The sequence below is a fragment of the Nerophis ophidion genome, linkage group LG12 (assembly GCF_033978795.1).
Source record: "Nerophis ophidion isolate RoL-2023_Sa linkage group LG12, RoL_Noph_v1.0, whole genome shotgun sequence".
NCBI classification, from domain to species: Eukaryota; Metazoa; Chordata; class Actinopteri; order Syngnathiformes; family Syngnathidae; genus Nerophis; species Nerophis ophidion.
In genome coordinates, this window is record NC_084622.1 from 63,937,936 (window position 1) to 63,955,144 (window position 17,209).

At 41.9% G+C, this 17,209-nt stretch overlaps 1 protein-coding gene across 2 annotated transcripts in view; it reads right to left on the reverse strand.

Moving 5' to 3' along the window:
* The window catches only part of wfdc1 (WAP four-disulfide core domain 1), a 45,278-nt gene that overhangs the window by 6,989 nt on the left and 21,080 nt on the right, over window positions 1–17,209 (reverse strand). For both annotated transcript variants that reach the window (XM_061917995.1, XM_061917994.1), the window contains exons 2-4: window positions 5,641–5,836; window positions 5,461–5,544; window positions 631–771 (exon numbers count right to left, since the gene is read on the reverse strand). In XM_061917995.1, the coding sequence (XP_061773979.1) occupies window positions 631–771; window positions 5,461–5,544; window positions 5,641–5,836 (421 nt within the window). The remainder of the gene's footprint in view (window positions 1–630; window positions 772–5,460; window positions 5,545–5,640; window positions 5,837–17,209) is intronic.

Below are 17,209 nucleotides of genomic sequence, written 5' to 3' on the forward strand. Positions count from 1 at the left end.
CGGGACCCAGGATGGACCGCTCGCCTGTATCGGTTGGGGACATCTCTACGCTGCTGATCCGCTTGAGATGGTTTCCTGTGGACGGGACTCTCACTGCTGTCTTGGAGCCACTATGGATTAAACTTTCACAGTATCATGTTAGACCCGCTCGACATCCATTGCTTTCGGTCCCCTAGAGGGGGGGGGGGTTGCCCACATCTGAGGTCCTCTCCAAGGTTTCTCATAGTCAGCATTGTCACTGGCGTCCCACTGAATGTGAATTCTCCCTGCCCACTGGGTGTGAGTTTTCCTTGCCCTTTTGTGGGTTCTTCCGAGGATGTTGTAGTCGTAATGATTTGTGCAGTCCTTTGAGACATTTGTGATTTGGGGCTATATAAATAAACATTGATTGATTGATTGATTGACATTTGCAGGAGTTCAAATAAAATACCCCTCATTTTTGAATTTTTTAGTCTTGTTTTTGAACACTGACTTTTTGCAGTGTAAGTCGAATAAGACATAAAATAAAAGACAACTTTTGAGAACCTTTCCTTAAGGAAAAAAAATATGCTTAATATTTGGGTCAAAACCGTATTAGGTGGAGTAATCTGGTACTAGTCTGGATTGGAATGAAGGAGTTTGTCGTCATACCAGAGTTGGTGCGCTGCTTGATGCATTGTCCCCGGTTAGGGATGCCAGCAGCAGGGTTTCCTGGGTTGATGATGTGACATTCGTAGCCTGTGGGACAGTGGAGAGGCTCGTCGCCATCCTCCGTTGTACTGCACGATTCGGCTGGAGAGTGGGGGGAAAAATACAGGGTTAGGGATATAACAATCCCGTACAATACAGTTGGATTAGTTAGCCACAAGATAGTTAGTTAGCCACAAAAGTCAAAACATTGTGGATATATTTTCATGAAACCTTCAGAAAATGTCAGAAACGGGGTAAGTGCAGGGCCGTGCACATGATTATTGAGGGCCAGGGGCTCAAAGTCAGGAAAGGCCAGGATATTTTTTTTTTGGTCCTTTTACACAATATGGAAATTGATGTAAAATTACATTTGCTAATAGGAAGCTAGGGGTTAGTGCGTCTGCCACACAATACGAAGGTCCTGCAGTCCTGGGTTCAAATCCAGGCTCGGGATCTTTCTGTGTGGAGTTTGCATGTTCTCCCCGTGAATGCGTGGGTTCCCTCCGGGTACTCCGGCTTCCTCCCACTTCCAAAGACATGCACCTGGGGATAGGTTGATTGGCAACACTAAATTGGCCCTAGTGTGTGAATGTTGTCTGTCTATCTGTGTTGGCCCTGTGATGAGGTGGCGACTTGTCCAGGGTGTACACCGCCTTCCGCCCGATTGTAGCTGAGATAGGCGCCAGCGCCCCCCGCGACCCCAAAAGGGAATAAGCGGTAGAAAATGGATGGATGGAATAGGAAGCTAACTACTTAGCTGTGTGTCCTTTGTAGGTAAAAGTGATTGCCATTTCTTTTGTGTCAACAAATTATTGTCATAATGAATGAATGAAATAAGTTTATTTCGGTCATATAATCAATCAAATCAAATCAATCAAGCATTGTGTGTGATCAGTTTTACAGTACATGTTATATGTATACAATAATGCACATTTACACATAAAAGAAAAGAAAAAGAATGACCAAAAAAGGAATAGGCTGAAGCCAAAGCTTATATTTTTCTATCCTATACCTTCACAGAAAATTAGATTGCCTGGAACATCAACATAAACAAATAAATAAATCAAAAATCAATGGGATGAAAGTAATTGTGACTATATTTTGTAATTTTCAATTATTTCACTCGTCAATGTTTTCTTAAACCTTACCAAAGAAGTGCATGTCTTCAGCTCATCACTGAGCTTCTTCCATCATTTAACTCCTAAAACTGTAATACATTTGTATCTTATATTTGTTCTCGCTTTACCTATTTCAAAAATCGATATCCCCCGTAAATTATAGTTTTCTCCTCTTAAATGAAATAGCCTGAGAATACAAGCTGGAAGGCTGTTGTTTTTTACTCGAAACATAATTTCCATTGCTTTTAAAAACACAATGTCGGAAAATTTTAACACATTTGAACTCATAAATAATGGATTGGTATGTTCATAGTAGCACGCTTTGTGTATTATTCTAATGACCCTTTTTTGAAGTTTTATTATTGGGTCTATGTTTGTTTTATAAGCATTTCCCCAAATTTCAACACAATACGTTAAATATGGAAAAATAAAAGAATAATACAACATACGCAGGCATGTCTTATTAATGAGTTAATTCACATTATCATAGGCTTAGAAGACATGAAAAGCAACAAAACACTGGTTTATTATTAGGCCATTTATTGTTAAAGATAAGCACTTTGATATTGAACATTAAACAGTGCAACATGAATTTCGTAAATAAATAAATAAATAAATACCCAAATGGAAAAAACTTCAATGTGAAAATCTGTCCTTCTTTTAACTTGATGAAAACACCATCAAGTTGTAACTTATGGTCTTTCTCACTTAATGCTCAGACTAAACAACTGAAACGCGATACAACTTTATATCTAAACCTCTACTGTGAGAGAAATGTAAACACAGTGCATTTTATTTTGAAAATTAACCCGGTGTTTTATTTTGTATTTTGTACACTACTTCCTGTCCCGCACGATCCGCTCTGCTCTGTGCGGTTTTGATGCGCCGTGCTCAATTGATGCGCCGTGCTCCGACGTCCGGCAAAAACAGAAGCTGACACATTGAATAATAGAATAATACAGCGTTTTCTCAAATATTACCTATATTAGATGCTGAATAAGTGGACGGCGACTAGACCATAACTCACAGGTTCAAGCTTCTCCACTGTCACGTGTCCTCAGGCCGCAGTTGGCTCTCTCTCCTCTCTCTCACTCACTCACTCGCCCTCTCTCTCTCTCTCTCTCTGGCGGAAGCGCAGGCTCAAACAACCCGGTATTACAAGAAAATGTGGAGTTTTGTACCGCTGTTTTTTTGTTTTGTTTTTTTACATCCCTAACAGGAATTTATGAATGTTGTTTAAAAAAAAAACAAAAAAAAAAAAAACAACACACACACACAGGCAGAGGGCACTTTTTAAGACGATGCAAAAAAGGGCAGGGGCTCAAGCACCCATAGAGCCCTATGTGTGCACGTGCCAGGGTACGTTTCAGATGTAATTAGACACATTTACTAGGATAATTCTGGAAAATCCTGTATCTGCTTATTGTGTTAATAGTATTTTAGTGAGATTATAAAGTCATACCTGAAAGTCGGATGGCTGCGGTGAACGCCAGTGTCTCTGAGAGAAGCCGAGGAGTCAAGATCACAGCTGCCTTGTTGAGCTGCAGGGTGAGGTCGCATAATCCACTCAAGAGCCGACTTAATATCACAATTTTCCCATCCAAAAACTTGCTGGTTGACTTAGAGAAACATGTTCGCTTGACCGCTCTGTGTTAAAGCTTCACAACAAACAAAGAAACAGCGGCTGTGTTTCGGTTGCTAAAGGCAGCTGCAATCCACCGCTTTCCACCAACAGCATTCTTCTTTGACGTCTCCATTATTAATTGAACAAATTGCAAAAGACTCAGCAACACAGATGTCCAAAATACTATGTAGTTATGCGATGAAAAGAGACAACTTTTAGCCGTGTGTGTCCAAAATACACAGTATTTTGGACATCTGTGTTGCTGAATATTTAGCAATTTGTTCATTTAATAATGGAGACTATAAATAAGAATGCTGTTGGTGGATTAGAGCTGCCAGCCGGTGTTTTTTGTTGTTGTGAGGCTTTAACACAGAGCGGTCAAGCGAACATGTTTTCTCTACGTCAACCAGCATGTTCTTGGATGGGGAAATTGTGATATATATCTTACCGGAGAAATCATTGGATTATTTGTCGTCCTGCAGCAGCTGTTTAAAAGGCAGCTGTGAGCTTGGCTCCTCGGCTTCTCTCTGAGACCTCGAGGTATGTCTTTACAATCTTTACAATCTCACTAAAACACTATTAAAACAATAAGCAGATAAGGGATCTTCCAGAATTATCCTAGTAAATGTGTCTAATTAAATCTGAAACACTCACACTGCCCATCGCTTTTTAAATGTTTTTATTTTATTATTATTAATTTTTTCTAGTCCTTCACTATCAATATCCTAATTCACAAATCTTTCATCCTCGCTCAAATTAATGGGGAAATTGTCGCTTTTTCGGTCCGAATTGCTCTTACTGCTGGTGGCTCCCATTAAAAACAATGTGAATATGTGGGGAGTCCTACAACTCGTGACGTCACGCGCACATCATCTGCTACTTCCGGTAAAGGCAGGGCTTTTCTATTAGCGACCAAAAGTTGCTAACTTTATCGTGGATGTTCTCTACTAAATCCTTTCAGCAAAAATATGGCAATATGGCGAAATGATGAAGTATGACACATAGAATGGACCTGCTATCCCCGTTTAAATAAGAAAATCTCATTTCAGTAGGTCTTTAAAACAATAAGAATATCATAAAATGAGGAGTTGATTTTATGGTATTAAAAAAATAGCCTCGAAACAACACAACATATATTTAAATAGCGCTTTTTTTTTTCTCTCAAGTGATTTAAAACAGTGTACATAGTGAAACCCAATAAATAAGTTACATTTATTTTTTCAAACCAGTGCGGGTGGCATGCCCAAGGACACGATGCCAGAAGAGGGGATCGAACCTGGAACCCTCAAGTTGCTGGCACGCCCGCTCTGAATTTTAGGCTGTGACAATAATCCATCCATCCATCCATTTTCTACCGCTTATTCCCTTTCGGGGTCGCGGGGGGCGCTGGCGCCTATCTCAGCTACAATCGGGCGGAAGGCGGGGTACACCCTGGACAAGTCGCCACCTCATCGCAGGGCCAACACAGATAGACAGACAACATTCACACACTAGGGACCATTTAGTGTTGCCAATCAACACTAAACATGCAAACTCCACACAGAAAGATCCCGAGCCTGGATTTGAACCCAGGACTGCAGGACCTTCGTATTGTGAGGCAGACACACTAACCCCTCTGCCACCGTGAAGCCCCGTGACAATAAAAAAAAAAAAAAAAAAAAAAAAAAGCCCTTTTAAAACCAGGACGGTCTAATAGGGAGCATTTAATTTTCCTGAAGGAATCAATAAAGTGCTATCTATCTATGGAACAGGTCTATGGGGCGGTTTAGCTCGGTTGGTAGAGTGGCCGTGCCAGCAACTTGAGGGTTGCAAGTTCGATTCCCGCTTCCGCCATCCTAGACACTGCCGTTGTGTCCTTGAGCAAGACACTTTACCCACCTGCTCCCAGTGCCACCCACACTGGTTTGAATGTAACTTAGATATTGGGTTTTACTATGTAAAGCACTTTGAGTCACTAGAGAAAAAGCGCTATATAAAAATAATTCACTTCACAATTCACTATGGCTTATATTTGGATGTTTCCAAAGATCGGACCAGGTTTACGCTCACCCTGCAGCACTTCCTCCGGGCCATCGAGTAGCCAGCCGTTGCCTCCCAACCACCGAGGCTTGGGCTGCACCAGCCAGTCGAGGACTGCTCACAACAGATACACAAAAACCAAGCAAATATTTTCTGAACATTAGTTCAAAGTCGACACTAAAATTCATTGAAGGTGTGGATTGCACAAACCAGGTGGCGGCTGAACAGATTCCAGGCATGCGTAGATGCAGCCGTTGTAGCAGCAGCGTTTATGGCGTTCACACTCCGAGTCCGAGCGACAGCCCGGCACCTCGCAGGCCCTCTCTGGCAGCATTTGAGGTGGCGGTGGACAACGGTCATTCTTCTGCTGCTGTGTGGACTGGGGGTGGTTGGGGTACTCGTAGTCCTAAAAGAGCAGTTAACAGTTCAATCAATCAATCAATCAATGTTTACTTATATAGCCCTAAATCACTAGTGTCTCAAAGGGCTGCACAAACCACAATGACATCCTCGGTAGGCCCACATAAGGGCAAGGAAAAACTCACACCCAGTGGGACATCGGTGACAATAATGACCCAGTGGGACGTCGGTGACAATGATGACTATGAGAACCTTGGAGAGGAGGAAAGCAATGGATGTCGAGCGGGTCTAACATGATACTGTGAAAGTTCAATCCATAATGGATCCAACACAGTCGCGAGAGTCCAGTCCAAAGCGGATCCAACACAGCAGCGAGAGTCCCGTTCACAGCGGAGCCAGCAGGAAACCATCCCAAGCGGAGGCGGATCAGCAGCGCAGAGATGTCCCCAGCCGATACACAGGCAAGCAGTACATGGCCACCGGACCCGACCGGACCCCCTCCACAAAGGAGAGTGGGACATAGAAGAAAAAGAAAAGAAACAGCAGATCAACTGGTCTAAAAAGGGAGTCTATTTAAAGGCTAGAGTATACAAATGAGTTTTAAGGTGAGACTTAAATGCTTCTACTGAGGTGGCATCTCGAACTGTTACCGGGAGGGCATTCCAGAGTACTGGAGCCCGAACGGAAAACGCTTTATAGCCCGCAGACTTTTTTTGGGCTTTGGGAATCACTAACAAGCCGGAGTCCTTTGAACGCAGATTTCTTGCCGGGACATATGGTACAATACAATCGGCAAGATAGGATGGAGCTAGACCGTGTAGTATTTTATACGTAAGTAGTAAAACCTTAAAGTCACATCTTAAGTGCACAGGAAGCCAGTGCAGGTGAGCCAGTATAGGCGTAATGTAAGTTAAATTCCAGAATGCCAAATGCATGACCTGTTTGTATGTACACTTAAATACAAACCCTGTTTCCATATGAGATGGGAAATTGTGTTAGATGTAAATATAAACGGAATACAATGATTTGCAAATCATTTTCAAGCCATATTCAGTTGAATATGCTACGAAGACAACATTAACTTTAGAATTTGATGCCAGCAACACCTGACAAAGAAGTTGGGAAAGGTGGCAATAAATACTGATAAAGTTGAGGAATGCTCATCAAACACTTATTTGGAACATCCCACAGGTGTGCAGGCTAATTGGGAACAGGTGGGTGCCATGATTGGGTATAAAAGCAGCTTCCATGTAATGCTAAGTAATTCACAAACAAGGATGGGGTGAGGGTCACCACTTTGTAAGCAAATTGTCGAACAGTTTTAGAACAACATTTCTCAACGAGCTATTGCAAGGAATTTGGGGATTTTACCATCTACGGTCCGTAAAATCAACAAAATGTTCAGAGAATCTGGAGAAATCACTGCACGTAAGCGATGATATTACGGACATTTGATCCCTCAGGCGATACTGCATCAGAAACCGACATCATTGTGTAAAGGATATCACCACATGGGCTCAAGAACACTTCATAAAACCACTGTCAGTAACTACAGTTGGTCGCTACATCTGTAAGTGCAAGTTAAAACTCTACTATGCAAAGCCCACCCATTTATCAACAACACCCTGAAACGCCACCGGCTTCGCTGGGCCCGAGCTCATCTAAGATGGACTGATGCAAAGTGGAAAAGTGTTCTGTGGTCTGACGAGTCCACATTTCAAATTATATTTGGAAACAGAGGACGTGGTGTCCTCCAGAACAAAGAGGAAAAATAACCATTCGGATTGTTATAGGCGCAAAGTGTAAAAGCCAGCATGTGTGATGGTATGGGGGTGTATTAGTGCCCAAGGCATGGGTAACTTACACATCTGTGAAGGCACCATTAATGCTGAAAGGTACATACAGGTTTTGGAGCAACATATGTTGTCATCCAAGCAACGTTATCATGGACGCCCCTGCTTATTCCAGCAAAACATTGCCAAGCCACGTGTTACAACAGCGTAGCTTCGTAGTAAAAGAGTGTGGATACTTTCCTGGCTCGCCTGCAGTCCAGTCCTGTCTCCCATGGAAAATGTGTGGCGCGTTATGAAGCGTAAAATATGACAGTTGAACGACTGAAGCTCTACATAAAACAAGAATGGGAAAGAATTCCACTTTCAAAGCTTCAACAATTAGTTTCCTCAGTTCCCAAACGTTTATTGAGTGTTGTTGAAAGAAAAGGTGATGTAACACAGTGGTGAACATGCCCTTTCCCAACTACTTTGGCACGTGTTGGCATCAAATTCTAAAGCTAATGATCAATCAATCAATCAATGTTTATTTATATAGCCCCAAATCACAAATGTCTCAAAGGACTGCACAAATCATTACGACTACAACATCCTCGGAAGAACCCACAAAAGGGCAAGGAAAACTCACACCCAGTGGGCAGGGAGAATTCACATCCAGTGGCACGCCAGTGACAATGCTGACTATGAGAAACCTTGGAGAGGACCTCAGATGTGGGCAACCCCCCCCCCCCTCTAGGGGACCGAAAGCAATGGATGTGGAGCGGGTCTAACATGACACTGTGAAAGTTCAATCCATAGTGGCTCCAACACAGCCGCGAGAGTTCAGTTCAAGCGGATCCAAGACAGCAGCGAGAGTCCCGTCCACAGGAGACCATCTCAAGCGGAGGCGGATCAGCAGCGTAGAGATGTCCCCAACCGATACAGGCGATTATTTGCAAACATTTTTTTTTATCAGTTTAAACATCAAATATGTTGTCTTTGTAGCATATTCAACTGAATATGGGTTGAAAATTATTTGCAAATCATTGTATTCTGTTTATATTTACATCTAACACAATTTCCCAACTCATATGGAAACGGGGTTTGTACATTTAAATATAACAAATGTGACTATTTGGGTTAGGATTGTGTGTTGTTGACCACAAGTGTGTTCGAGATGTGGTGGAACAAGCCTCCTTAATGTCTGGACCAGACTTGGGAAGGTCGTTGACGGCGAGGGTGAGCGTGAGAAGAAAGCAGGACGTGAGACCGGCAGCCAAGGAAACGCTGACATCTCGCACCTCGCCTTGGCGGCTTGGACAAACACAAATTGTCGTAGGCCCGCACCCAGGAATGCACGCACTGCTGCCGACATCTGCTCCTGCGTGCTAACTTGATGGAATGTGCTTCACAGCCATTGTTTATGCGGTCTGGCGTTCTTGAGAAGTCACATCAGTTTGAGGTTAGCCTTCCATATTTGCGTTATCCATCCATCCATATTTTACCGCTTGTCCCTTTTGGGGGCGGCGGGGGGGTGGGGTGCTGGAGCCTATGTTATATGTTAACATCAGTCTTTGGTTTGGGATAACCTTGTTGCTCTCATTTCATTTCACACAGTTGATTACAACAAAGTAGGGCTGGGCGATATGGCCTTTTTTTAATATCTCGATATTTTTAGGCCATATCGCGATACACGATATATATCTCGATATTTTGTCCTTGGACTTGAATTAACACTTGATACTAGGGGTGTAACGGCATGTGTATTTGTATTGAACCGTTTCGGTACGCGGGTTCAGGTTTGGTGCGGAGGAGTACTGAACGAGTTCCACACGAACATATCAATCAATCAATGTTTATTTATATAGCCCCAAATCACAAATGTCTCAAAGGACTGCACAAATCATTACGACTACAACATCCTCGGAAGAACCCACAAAAGGGCGAGGAAAACTCACACCCAGTGGGCATGGAGAATTCACATCCAGTGGGACGCCAGCGACAATGCTGACTATGAGAAACCTTGGAGAGGACCTCAGATGTGGGCAACCCCCCCCCTCTAGGGGACCGAAAGCAATGGATGTCGAGCGGGTCTAACATGATACTGTGAAAGTTCAATCCATAGTGGCTCCAACACAGCAGCGAGAGTCCCGTCCACAGGAAACCATCTCAAGCGGATCAGCAGCGTAAAGATGTCCCCAACCGATACAGGCGAGCGGTCCATCCTGGGTCCCGACGAGCGGTCCATCCTGGGTCTCGACTCTGGACAGCCAGTACTTCATCCATGGTCATCGGACCGGACCCCCTCCACAAGGGAGGGGGGGACATAGGAGAAAGAAAAGAAGCGGCAGATCAACTGGTCTAAAAAGGAGGTCTATTTAAAGGCTAGAGTATACAGATGAGTTTTAAGGTGAGACTTATGAAGTAGCCGCCTCTGCTAAAGTCTTAACAAGCTGCTCCGCTCCGTTCTGCCTGTGTCTCTGTCTCTACACAACACCCTGCATTGTCCCTCCCACGCAACCGTAGCGGTAACAGCCAATCAGCGGTGCGTATTCAGAGCGCATGTCGTCAGCGTCGAGCAGATAGGTCTTTATCAGGGGAGCAACAGACTCTCCCCAAATTATACTAAACACTTCCAAGTCAACTACTTTCTAAACATCACTATGAGCCACTTGATCTTCTAGAAACAAACTGGAGCATAGCTCACTCGCAGTCCTGGTTTGAGGTGAAGGCTAGTTAGCTTTTAGCGTAACTTTAGCTCATTTTGCGGTGATATGAAGCATTACGTGGTTGCCCTGCCGAGCTCTACACAAAATATTTTTAGGACCAATTAGGTGAAGTTGCATACTTTCCCATGGCAGACCAGACAATATCTCACGGCGCGGGCGCAGTGGTTGTAAATCATTCCTGTACTGTACTGTCAGTACTGCCGGTACTAATACTGACACCGGTACATATTACGTAAAATTCTACAGATCACCAGATTATGTTGTGATGCCTTTGATTTGTTTACCATGTTTGGTATTTGTAAAGTTTTTAAAATTGTATGAATTAGGTCACTTAAATAAAGTAATGCGAGTACCATATTTTTCGGACCATAGGGCACACCAGATTATAACGTGCACTGCTGATGAGTGGGGTCTATTCAGGTCTTTTGTCATGCAAAAGGCGCATCGCATTATTAAGGCATATTAAAAGGGGTCATATTATGATTTTTGTCTAAATGTAAAACACAATCTTGTAGTCTACATAACATGTGATGGTAGTTCTTTGGTCAAAATTTTGCATGGATTATATTTTACGGACCATTTTCAAGTAGCTTTCTGAGCGTCTCTTCAGGATGCGCTGTTTTGTGGGCGGTCTTACCTACGTGGCTCACCTTCGACAGCGTCTTTTCCCCGTCGTCTTTGTTGTAGCGGTGTAGCGTGCAAGGACGGGAGTGGAAGATGTGTCAAAAGATGGAGCTAACTGTTTTAATGACATACAGGCTTTACTTCAATCAATAACGGAGCAGCATCTCCTCATCCGTGGCTCACTAGTGTAACAACGGCGGAAATGTTTCCTGGGAAAAATCATCTGACCAGAATGCTCTAATAACTACAATTTCGTGGGTGAATTATGTAAAATTATGTAAATTATGTAGTGCTTTGATAGCTGGTCTACTGAAAGATATAAGTAAGAACTTTACGCTACTTTATATTACAAATGGCAACAGCGTAAGATGAATGCCACATAGGAAGAGAGAGAAAAAGAAGAAGCTTATGATTACGGCGTCAGCACGGACTACAATTGTGGACGTGCGCACATTTTCAGGACTTATGCATAGCACAAATTTTTAAAAAAACTCTGTATGCAGTGTTATTTCATTATAAATTTCAAAAGAGTCATGTGGCTCCCATTGTTTTCTTTACTTTGTGAAACTGTTCAAAATGGCTCTTTGAGTGGTAAAGGTTGCCGAGCCCTGCCCCAAAAGAAAAGGATGTTCTCTGTATTGAATCAGAATTCAGATAATCAGTGTTTGCATGTAATGATTAAAAGAGTGCAGTTTATTTGGCAACCTTGACGAACATTCTCACAAAAAGCTGACAAGTTCAAAGCCAGCAGTGTTTGGCCCCGAGAGTTTTATTGACTCTTTGAATGTGTTTCAACGTTCGATGCAAATGAGGGTGTTCTGGCAGCATTAAGCTAAGCAGGCAGATGGTTACTTGGGGGCTTGTGCGGGTGGATTCACACCATGTGGAATAAGTTGGATGGAAAAATGTTGCTATTAAAAAAGCTTTGAAAGATTAACTGTAGACGATTTGGGTACATGCATTTGTGTATGTATGTATGTATGTATATATATATATATATATATATATATATATATATATATATATATATATATATATATATATATATATATATATATATATATATATATATGTATATATATAAATGGGTTGTACTTGTATAGTACAACCCATTTATATATATACATATACATATATATATATATATATATATATATATATATATATATGTATACATACATACATACATACATACATACACAAATGCATATACCCAAATCGTCTACAGTTAATCTTTCAAAGCTTTTTTAATAGCAAAGTAACACCAACATTTTTAGACGATTTGGGTATATGCATTTGTGTATGTATGTATATATATATATATATATATATATGTATATATATGTGTATATATATACACTGCAAAAAGTCAGTGTTCAAAAACAAGGAAAAAAAATACAAAAATGAGGGTTATTTTACTTGAACTAAGCAAAATTATCTGCCAATAGAACAAGAAAATTTAGCTTGTCAAGACTTTCCAAAACAAGTAAAATTAGCTAACTTCAATGAACCCAAAAATACCTCAAAATAAGTATATTCTCACGAATAACAAGTGTACTACTACAGTATACGAGTACGTATTTTCTATTGTTTCATTGAAAATAAAACGTCAAAGTCTATTTGGCTGTCATCTGTTTTAATATGAGAAACAATTGTGTCAAAGTCATGATTTTGTCCTGAAATAAGAAATTCTTACTTTAAAAAGTAGTTTTATACTTGTGAGTGTTGATGACACAGCTTTGCAACATTTGATATTCTAGTTTCAAGCATGTTTTACTCAATATAGGTCATCAAATCTCAGCAACAAGCTGTAATATCTTACTGAGATCATTTAGGACCTAAACACTTAAAACAAGTAAAACACTCTAACATAAAATCTTATGTATGGCCGCGCAAGTCCCAGGATGCCCAAAATGTCCATAACACACCCACCCGAGTCCCATGGGGAGAGGGGATGAAAGTTGGAAAAGTCAGCAAAAGTCCCAAAAATTTTCAATTCTAATACCTACACAGGTTCGAGTCCCACAAGTTCCGTCGCCGGCCGGGATGCCCACAATGTCCAAAACGCGCCCAGCAAAGTCCCACGGGAAGGTGGGGAGAAAAGTGAGAAAAGTCGGGGAAATGTTCAAAAGTCCCACCCGGGTTCGAGTGTGCACTCAAACTCAAACTCGAACCCGGTTGGGACTCGAACCTGGGTAGGTATTTAGAAAATTTTGGGGGACTTTTGCTGACTTTTCCCATTTTTCCCCCCTACTTCCCGTGGGACTTTGCTGGGTGCGTATTGGACATTTTTTGTATCCCAGGACTTGTGTGGCCGGCGGCGGGACTCGTGGGACTGGAACCCCGGGGAGGTATTTAGGACACAGTTGGGACTTTTGAACATTTTGGCCGCCTTTTCCCCCTCTTCTTCCCAGCCTTCCTGTGCACCATTGCTGGGTGTGTTTTGGACACTTGGACAAAAATAGTTTCAAGCATATTTTACTCAAAATAGGTCATAAAATGCCGGAAACAAGACGTAGTATCTTACTGAGATCATTTAGGAGCGAAACCCTTAAAACAAGTAGAAGACTCTAACATAAAATCTGCTTAGTGAGAAGAATTATCTTACCAGACAGAAAATAAGCAAATATCAACCTTATTTGAGATATTTCATCTTACTTAAATTTCAGTTTTTGCAGTGTATATATATATATATATATATATATATATAAATTGTATATATGTGTGTGTACATATGTATATATGTAAGTGTGTGTGAATTTAAATGTATTATATATAGATAATATATAGCATCTACGCAGCAACCACTGAACTGAATTATATTATATATATTATTGTATTATATATTGTATATATATATTGTATATGTATAGGGGTGGGACCTAATAAGTTTACTTCTTCCCACTCCCTTTTGAGCCAATCTTGACATCTACAAAGGATTAGGCACATGTAATGTTTTCAATGTAGGTGTAAAAATAATGTATTTATATATTTCTTTTGTATTTTATGTCATTCTCTTGTTTTGTTTGCATGGCTCAAAATAAACCATTCATTCATTCATTCATTCATTTTGCACTTCAAAAGTCAGGGCTCTAAAACAAGAAAAAAAACTAAACAAAAATGGGGGGTATTTTATTTAAACTAAGCAAAAGCATCTGCCAATAGAACAAAAAAATATGGCTTGATAAGACTTTATGAAAAAAATAAAATTAACTAACCTCAATGGACCGGAAAATACCTTAAAATAAGTATATTCTCTCTAATAATACGTGCACTTTTCTTGGTAGAAAAAAAAGAGACCTTTTTGCTCAATAGGTTGAAAGCTATAATTAATCTTGACATTTCTTGAAACCAGCAAACTTGTACTAAAAAGTAATTTATTGTTCTTAATAAAAAGGCAACAAGGCAACCGCTTATTATTTTTGGGGTCTCCCAGCCGCTCAGATAAATCATATTGTCTAAAAATGTATTTTTCCATGGACAAGATGACATCATCGCACCAAGTGCGTGCTTTTTCAGTCAATTAGTGTGCAATTATACAGCCCACATTGTTTTTTTATTGTAATTTCGAAGAATTTATCTGAATGTGCATGAACTATTTCTGTTCAAACTTGTTTGAAATTTTCACATGTTAAATGTTTAAATATGAACTGTCAGTTAACTGTACTACTATATGAGTACCTATTTTCTATTGTTTCATTAAAAATAAAACCGCAAAGTCCATTTGGCTGTCATCTGTTTTAATTCCGAGACACAATTTTTGTCAAAAATCATGATAAATAAGAAATTATTACTTTGAAAAAGCAGTTTTATACTTTATACTCTGCACACTGCAAAAACTGAAATCTAAATAATATTAAATATCTCAAATAAGGGTGATATTTGCTTATTTTCCTGTCTGATAAGATAATTCTTCTCACTGAGCAGAATTTTATGTTCGAGTGTTTTACTTGTTTTAACTGTTTTGGTCCTAAATTATCTCCTAAATTGAAGCTTTACTATGGATGAGAGCGGTCAAGTGAACATGGATCCCGACTACATGTCAACCGGCAATTTCGGTGAGAAAATTGTGGTAATAAGTCGCCTCTTACCGGAGATCAGCGGAGATTCTGTCCTGCTGCAGCTTCGTGACTTCCCTCAACACACCCGCGGCCACGCCCCTCCGACTATCAGGTACTATTTAACTCACTAAAACACTTGCAACACAATAGGCAGATAAGGGATTTCCCAGAATTATTCTAGTAAATGTGTCTAAAAACATCCGAATCACTCTCAATGCAATCGCCTTTTTTTTTCTTTTCTAGTCATTCACTCTAAATTTCCTCATCAACAAATGTGAATTATATTTATATTTATATACATAGCGCTTTTCTCTAGTGACTCAAAGCGCTTTACATAGTGAAACCCAATATCGAAGTTCCATTTAAACCAGTCGCCCAGCTCACAATGCACCCGTGAGCTGGGCGACTGGTTCCGGTTTGGTAACCGCAGGATTAGGTCTCTGCTTTTTGCAGATGATGTGGTCCTGATGGCTTCATCTGACCAGGATCTTCAGCTCTCGCTGGATCGGTTCGCAGCCGAGTGTGAAGCGACCGGAATGAGAATCAGCACCTCCAAGTCCGAGTCCATGGTTCTCGCCCGGAAAAGGGTGGAGTGCCATCTCCGGGTTGGGGAGGAGACCCTGCCCCAAGTGGAGGAGTTCAAGTACCTAGGAGTCTTGTTCACGAGTGAGGGAAGAGTGGATCGTGAGATCGACAGGCGGATCGGTGCGGCGTCTTCAGTAATGCGGACGTTGTACCGATCCGTTGTGGTGAAGAAGGAGCTGAGCCGGAAGGCAAAGCTCTCAATTTACCGGTCGATCTACATTCCCATCCTCACCTATGGTCATGAGCTTTGGGTCATGACCGAAAGGACAAGATCACGGGTACAAGCGGCCCAAATGAGTTTCCAGGTCTCTCCCTTAGAGATAGGGTGAGAAGCTCTGCCATCCGGGAGGAACTCAAAGTAAAGCCGCTGCTCCTCCACATGGAGAGGAGCCAGATGAGGTGGTTCGGGCATCTGGTCAGGATGCCACCCGAACGCCTCCCTAGGGAGGTGTTTAGGGCACGTCCAACCGGTAGGAGGCCACGGGGAAGACCCAGGACACGTTGGGAAGACTATGTCTCCCGGCTGGCCTGGGAACGCCTCGGGATCCCCCCGGGAAGAGCTAGACGAAGTGGCTGGGGAGAGGGAAGTCTGGGCTTCCCTGCTTAGGCTGCTGCCCCCGCGACCCGACCTCGGATAAGCGGAAGATGATGGATGGATGGATGGCATTTAAACCAGTGTGGGTGGCACTGGGAGCAGGTGGGTAAAGTGTCTTGCCCAAGGACACAACGGCAGTGACTAGGATGGCCAAAGCAGGAAACGAACCTGGAACCATCAAGTTGCTGGCACGGCCGCTCTACCAAATGAGCTATGCCGAGCTATAATAAAGCTACAAAAACACTCATCTCTCAGCCAGTTTGCTTGTCGCAATAGAGGTCTTTCTCTGAGGCAGGTCCTAAGGTGTCGGGATGTGATCTGATGTGACCACCTGTGATCTGATGTGACCACCTGTGATCTGATGTGACCACCTGTGATCTGATGTGACCACCTGTGATCCGAGCCTTCTCTGTTGGGGCTGATGCCAAGTGTTTATTCTTCATTTTGGCCTCGGCCATGTTGTAATCGCCAGAATCAAAATACTTTAGCCCTTTCTGAAGTCGTTTTCTCAGAAAATCTGAACCTCCCGGTCTAGCTCCAATATTGGGATGCATGACCTTTATCTTGGCTTCTTCTGCTTTCTCTGTACTGACAACTTTGTCATCCATTTCCCGCTCTTCTTCCATAGTCATGGCTCCTTCGGTCAACTCTGACATTTTCGAACTTAAAAATCTTTCATCCTGGCTCAAATTAATGGGGAAATTGTCACTTTCTTGGTCCGAATAGCTCTCGCTGCTGGAGGCTCACATTCTAAACAATGTTCAGATGTGAGGAGCCTTACAACCAGTGACATCACGCACACATCGTCTGCTACTTCCGGCACAGGCAAGGCTTTTTTATCAATCATCAATCAATCAATGTTTATTTATATAGCCCCAAATCACAAATGTCTCAAAGGACTGCACAAATCATTACGACTACAACATCCTCGGAAGAACCCACAAAAGGGCAAGGAAAACTCACACCCAGTGGGCAGGGAGAATTCACATCCAGTGGGACGCCAGTGACAATGCTGACTATGAGAAACCTTGGAGAGGACCTCAGATGTGGGCAACC